The 7,340-nt window shown below is 45.5% G+C and overlaps 1 protein-coding gene across 1 annotated transcript; it reads left to right on the top strand.

Moving 5' to 3' along the window:
• The first annotated feature begins 2,449 nt into the window (after positions 1-2,449).
• Positions 2,450-3,238, top strand: LOC122624797 (fork head domain transcription factor slp1). The gene has a single exon (XM_043804495.1). It carries the CDS (start codon positions 2,450-2,452, stop codon positions 3,236-3,238), a length of 789 nt encoding a protein of 262 aa, XP_043660430.1.
• Positions 3,239-7,340: the final 4,102 nt, after the last annotated feature.

The raw sequence follows: 7,340 nt of genomic DNA, 5'->3' as shown, positions 1-7,340 counted from the left end.
ATGGCAATTTTAAATTTCGAAATTTGAAAATTTGGAAATTCAGCGACGAAGTGACAGATATTTGCTACTGCAACGGACTAATAGCGATTTAACGTCCAATATTAATAATTCCCGCTTCTGGCGGGGCAATAAATTGAAGCTGGCGCCCCTAAGTATGCTGCGATTGTTGCCCTTCCACAAGGAGAGCAGTCATATTATGCACATAAATCATAAAAACAATGTGTGTGCGAGTGAGAGTGCGAGTGTGTCTTGCAGCGACTGCATGTTTTTGGGGGGCAAGGGGAGGTGCAGAGGTGCCATTGCCATTCGTCAAAGTTGTTTAAGTGTTTCTCCATGTTAATGCCATCCCAGCAGTCCTGGAAGTCACTCGTGGCAAATGCCATCGGAGAGCATTACCTCAGCATTCGGGCGAAAAGCATTGTTAGTTGGAAACTTTTAATATTATAGCTGCCATTTCACTAGGCTAACATAATTATCCCAAGTATTGGATAAAGCTTATAAATAATATGTTACTAGTATTAATACATTTCATATAACATACTTGTACTTTAGTTAACTAGAGAGTTAGGCGTGCTTAAATATGCTGCTTTTTAAGCATTCTGTGCTTATTTCATAGCCAGCTAATCTAAATTGAACAATTCAGGAACCCCTTTCATTCCAAATTCCGCTTACGCCACTGCACCCGGCCACAACCAACTGCACCCAAATACACCCAACTGTACCCACACACACATACACATACACACACACACCCACACAGGCACACTCAGACACTCACTTAGCAGTTGGGTGCGAAGGACCCAAAGGAATTTTCGAGGGCCATTTACATCTAAGAGTGCAGCAGCAGTGGCAACATCGCCTGATATTCCTCCGTACATCTGGGTGGGTCCGGTGTGGTCTGGTCTGGTTGGGTCTGCTCTGGTTGGGTCTGGTCTGGGAAAGTGGATCTGGAAAACTGGCACTGGTACTGGGACTGGGGCTGGGAAAGTGGGCGGACCGGTGGCCGACACATTTATCACACGTTGTACATTGTCATTTAAGTGGCATGCCATTTACGGGTATAAGTGTGACAACGCTTTTGCCGGGCTTTCAGAGCACCAGCAAGTCCCACATTTCAATCAGATCACCGGCGAGGATTCGAGAATTTATAACGCATTTCCCGAAGCACCGCACTGAAGTACGGCCAGCTTCTATCTATCTGAATTGTAGTTTTTCGTTCTTCCTTCCAATTAAAAACCAAAAGCGAACGCTTGAGTCGATTCAACCGACGTACAGATACCCGATACTCAGCAGCTAGTGGGAGTGCTAAGACAAAATTTCAAAAGGATTTACGTGAGAAAATAAGAAATTATAGATTATATTAGTATAGTATATTATGACAGCAATCATACCATAATGGCAAACTGCTTGTCGTCGCGGAAAACTTTCCCAACCCAAAACTAGCTGTGTCCCCTTTAAAAAAAGCCACAGATCAATTAATCATCGACTTTTACCGAGCTTACATATGATTTCATTAATAAATTAAAACATATCCTGACAAATTTTCATAAAGCCATCTTCAATAATATAGTACATCATTTTTGACATACAACTTCCGAGCAATTCATTTTAATTTCCCCATTCGAATTACTTCTTAGTTTACGTATATATTTCCAAACAAATGATGTCAAATACCTGTGATGAGCATTTAAAAATATATATATAAATATGAAGTTTTTTAAGGAAAATAAGTAAAATTGATTATTATTTTCCGAGTCTTAGCTGCGACAACTAAAAAGTACATCAGTAAGATCTTCATTCTTAATATGGAGTGCTTAAAATAAGAGGTTATAACGAAAAAGAGAATAGTGATCAAATACAACAGAGTATTTTTTCTATCTGGTTGATCTTTCCTATTGGTCCTCATGTATAATAAGCAAAACTAGCCAGAACTGGAATTTTTATTATTTACGGTCGGGAAAGTGACGAGATTGCAATAATGATTACTAAGTGTTGCTGACATCCGAAGAAAATCCCACTCGCCTTGAAGGGGCTTCCAGATTCCGTATTTTTCCAGTGCGAAAAGGCATGAATCCCTCCTAGGTCAATAGCTGTACAGTGCTCCCAGAAAGGACATCCAAGGAGGCGCTTAGGGACGAGAAGGAGGACGAGGGCTCCAGGGTCAGGTAGAAATAATCCAATTTAGAAACCGCTAGTCCAGCGCTAATCCGAAAACGTTTGCGACTCCCGTTCGTGGGTGGATGTGGATCAATGAATGAATCCGAAGGCTTTCATGAATCTGTTTGCGCGGCGATTAAAAGGGGGATGGATCGCTAATCCGCGGCCCAGGATGCACGGGTAATCCTCGAGGGCAGCCTTCTGCTCCGCGAATAAATAGATCGTGGGCCGGTGGACAGGGCACAGTCGTTCTACGAACTCCAACAGTGACACACATTCCAGTATTCTTGCCATGGACACGACACCAGTCTTCCAGTCCAGCTTCTCCATCCGCTCGCTGCTCTCCGTGGACAAAAAGGAGGACTCACCCACTTCTAAGCACAACTCCGGAAACAGCTCCAGCTCCAGCTCCAGCTCGAGCTCCAATTCCAGCTCGGATTCGATGGCCGCCAAGAGCAATGCGAAGCCGGCTTTCACCTACAGCGCCCTCATTGTGATGGCCATCTGGAGCAGTTCCGAGAAGCGCCTGACCCTGAGCGGGATCTGCAAGTGGATCGCGGAGAACTTCCCGTACTATCGCACCCGCAAGAGCGTCTGGCAGAACTCCATCCGGCACAACCTGAGCCTCAATCCGTTCTTCGTGCGGGTGCCGCGAGCCCTCGATGATCCTGGACGTGGCCACTACTGGGCCCTCGATCCGTATGCCGAGGATCTGTCCATCGGCGAGACAACGGGACGCCTGCGCCGCAGCAACTGGCCGCAGAATCCGGTGCCGAGGCCCAAGGTCACCGGCCATCCCTACCAGCGAGTGCCCTATTATGGGTACGGGAACGGCCAATATGTCAAGGCTCACAGCGCCTACTTCCCCATTGTGGACCACCAGCACCACGCCGCCATGGTGCAGCACTACCAGAGCATGATGCACAGATACCAGATGATGCCACATCCTCACCATCACCAGCACCAGCATCAGCATCCCCATACGCATTCGCATTCGCATCCTCATCTCATCCAACAGTCGAAGCCCCTGCATCCCCAGGAGCCATTGCATCATCACCCGTATCACCTGCACCAAGAGTGAAATTCAGCAGTATGAAAGGCAGGCATGAAAACTCACTTGATGACTACGAACTGTGAAAATTCCTTCTTGGCGTAGAACGCGCAAATATTGTTAGCTTTAAATCATATAGGGTCATATCGAAACATATGCAAACTATGCGCAGGCTTTAAAATATATCGTACCAAACGTTACATTCCTTCTCATACAAAACTTAAGTTTGTTTTTAAATAAATATGCTTTGAAATTCGAAGAATACTGCAATCTTTTTATTGTATTTCGGTTTTAAAATTTAAATATTTTGTTTACTTAAAATCATAATTATTATAACCTGTATGTTTAATCATACGGCGTTCATACGGACGGACGGACATACGGACAGACGGACAAACAGACGGACGGACGGACAGACGGACAGACGGACGGACAGACGGACATGGCCAGATCGACTCGGCTATTGATCCTGAACAAGAATATATATTCTTTATATGGTCGGAAACGCTTCCTTCTGCCTGTTACATACTTTTCAACGAATCTAGTATACCCTTTTACTCTACGAGTAACAGGTATAATAAAACGTGGTCTTCAAAGGACTAGGTTATGTCTATCGTAAATTAAAATAAACATTTTTTAGGACAATAATTTTTAATTATCATTGTATTTAATATCATTTAGCCTTAAGGCTATGAGGCTAATGCCAGCAAGGGTTTTTGTTTTGTGATTTCCATGTGCGCTCTTAGTGCGCTTCGTCACTAAGTGGACTGCCGTGCACAGTGCTACCAGCCTTGTTTGAAAACCTAACCGAAACGCACGTCGGCTTTCAATTGCATCCTTGAAAACACCGAAATATTTCAACACAATTTAAATGAAGGCGTCTGCTTCCAGCCTGGACTATATATAGTACGAGTAAAAGTGCTGCGTTCTCGAGGATCCCAAATCCCAAGTAGCTGCTACTCCGGGAAGTTTTCAACTTGTCGTCGGTTGGAGCTGCATCGCCTCGTTGGATGCCACATCCAAATGCCGGCTGTAAATGACTTAAGTGCCTGGCATTTATCTACTAAAACGTGTCCTGCTTTCGTCCTTGTCATCGTCACAGTTATTCACTTGGCTTTACTTGTTGGAGTGACAGCAGCCGCCTCGTTGTTGCCGGTGTCACACCTGTTAAGTAAGTGAGTCGGGCAGTGGGCGTACCTGGATGCGGATGCTGATGCGGATGTGGCTGCGGCTGCGGATGTGAATGGGGATGGGAATGGAGATGGAGATAGGGGGCAATGGCTGCACAAACATTCAACTTTTTTGGCCAAGCGAGAGATTTTACATTAAATTCATTTGTCCGCACGAACAACACGAGAGTGGGCGCAATTGAATGCCAAATGACTTTGAAACTTCTCGCCACGCAAACAATAAGCCGAAATGCAATGACAACAAGATTCCCTTAAAATATTACACATTTTCCGTATCCATTCTGTTTGCCCAGCGTGGCAGAAGTGAATGATCCGCTTACCGGCCCGATTCCCCTTGTATAGGGACAACTTATGGTGCCATTCCTCCCCATTTCCAAACTGCCGATGCTTACTCAGCCAAGCAATGATATTCTACAGATCCATTGTGTCACTGCTCAGGGTGGTCAAATCAAAAGTTTCCTTCGATTGTCTGTGGCTTGGTTTCGGCGTTTGTTTGGCTTCGAAAAGTTGCTGATGAACGACGAGTTTGAGTGCATTGTTTTCGGGGATAAGTGTACGGAATACTTTGAAAACTCCTCCGACACCTCAGTGTTATGCCATCACTGATCACACAAACGAATGATTGGATTCAAGAATGAAATTGGTACAGCACAGTTCAATTGCTGTGCTTTGTCAAAGTAAACGTCTTAGATTGTTAAAATCGTTTTTTTAACTTATTCTTCAGCACATCTCTTAGTTGTTGATGAAAGTACCAAGTCGCAGCCTACTTTCGGCTAGCTCACTATAAAATGCAGGCAATAGAACGAAATACAAAGCTACTAAGTAATTAGTGGAATAATTCAGAACTTGTTACTTTAAATACAACCAACTCTAAATCGACTTCCATCTGGTGCCGGGGTAGTGGATGTGTCCCCGTGAGATTAGGGTATTACTGGACGAACTTTGTTTCAGTTTCATGCACGACACACCTATTATGCGTTCTTTTTCAGACGGAGAGTGGCTTTCAAAGAATGCACTCGGAATTTTGCGAGCTTATGACGGCAACACAGCGGACACAAACTAGGTCACTAATGCCACCGCTGCCGCCGTTGCCGTTGCCATGTGCAACGTGCATTGTCACAGGGATGGGATGTGAGTGGCAGTGCCGGGTAGGTGCATCATATAGTGCGCTTATTCTCGGAATTTCATGAATATGTGAATTATGCAACACACACAAATTATGAGATACAAAAAAAGTTGGGAGCAAAGTCGGGGAACTGACTTTGCAACATGCCCGAGTTTTTAAGCCCCTGCAGCTGGGAGAATTATGTATTAGTCGATTAGAAAAACCGCTTAGCAAATACATTTTGATGTTAGCCAAACAAGGATATATTTAGTTTAAAGTGGCCATTTAATAATATAATAAATATATTTGTATTTTATTCAAGTAATATGCCATATAACATCGCATTTTTATCCGTGTGTTTTCATGTTCCTGCGTATTGACTGAGTTGGAAACGCCAAATGAGATCTCCTCTTGAGGCAGAGCTCGAAAGTCCTGGAAAACGCAGATATTCCCCGAAATATGGATTCGCAGGACGCGCAGGATACGCTGGAGTAATGTGAAAACTTCTGGCTGGGTGACCAGCCATCTCCATGCCTATCTCGATTGAGTGTTTAATGTTTTGTCGCACAACTTGGGGCAACTTGCTGATGAGGCCACTTCTCATGGCTCCATCCGTCCACCGCCTCACCCCACCCCACCTGGCGCAGTGGAGAAGATTTATTTCTTCATCGGCGTCTTCCATTTGCCGGCCTGCCATTTTCCAAATAATTACACATTTACATTTTCATAGACAATTTCGGCGCAAATCATGGAATCAACTTCATATCACTTACGAGTACATGCGAATAAAGTCAACAGCAGCTCTCTGTTGGCAGTCCCGAGCTGCGGCTCCTTCGTCCTGCGAGTCCTGGGAGTGGGCAGTGGGGGCAAGTTGACCGTGGCCGCCACTGTATCGGGTCAAACGCCGGAAACGGAAGTCGGGCGATGCGCTGCGCTGCGGTGCGGTGAGATGGGATGGGATGGGATGGGATGGGATGGACTGGGATGGGATGCCCTGCACGGAACCAAACTGGATGGAAGTGAATGGAAGTGAATGGAACTGAATGGATCTGGAACCGAACGGAACCGAATGGACTGCGCTGGGTGGTCGGTGGTCCATTGTGGCGGCTTTATCTGGCCAATGTTTGCGCGCTGATGTTGATGGCTATCTTTAAAAGGACATAAATCATTTGGGGGTTGGAGGCATGTTGGTTGTTCGTTGTTGGTTGTTGGATGGGCTGCTGACTGACTGGACTGGAATACCGACTGGGAAGCCACTGGCCTAGTCTCCGTAATTAATCATGGCCCAAGGCGCTGACTTAATTCCTCGAACCGGCGGCTGTGCATAGTTTTGGGCCGCTCGTTGCCATTAACATGGCCCTTTGTGAGTGCAAATTGTCGAATCAATTTGTAACGATTATGAAATCCTTTCGCAACGGTTGCGTAATTTGCACAAATTAAGAGGCTGGCCCCTTAATTCGAATGGAATTGAATGGATATGGAAATTCCGAATTCGAGCTCGAGCCAGGCGAATGCGAGTGCGAATGCAAAGATTGCGGCCCACTCAAAACTGTCCAATGTCCAATGTGCAATGTGGTGGTGAAACGCCTGGTATTCGCAGCCGAACTTCAGGCTAAATTAAATTCCACTCTTGGTCAATTGCACTCAAAGAACCGCAAATAGTTATTGCAATCGCAATTGCAAAAGGCCTGTGGCCAAGAGCGAGAGTTTCTGGTTTTTGGTTTCTGGTGGGCGCCAAATTGGGGCTCAAGATGCCCGAAGGGCGGACGCAAATGGCAGAGATACGTGTAAGCGGAAGTGCCACACACACACACACGCACTCAAACTTACACACACG

Source organism: Drosophila teissieri, chromosome X (assembly GCF_016746235.2).
Source record: "Drosophila teissieri strain GT53w chromosome X, Prin_Dtei_1.1, whole genome shotgun sequence".
NCBI classification, from domain to species: Eukaryota; Metazoa; Arthropoda; class Insecta; order Diptera; family Drosophilidae; genus Drosophila; species Drosophila teissieri.
Note: the sequence above shows the minus strand (reverse complement) of the source record. Positions and strands in the feature narration are given on the sequence as shown.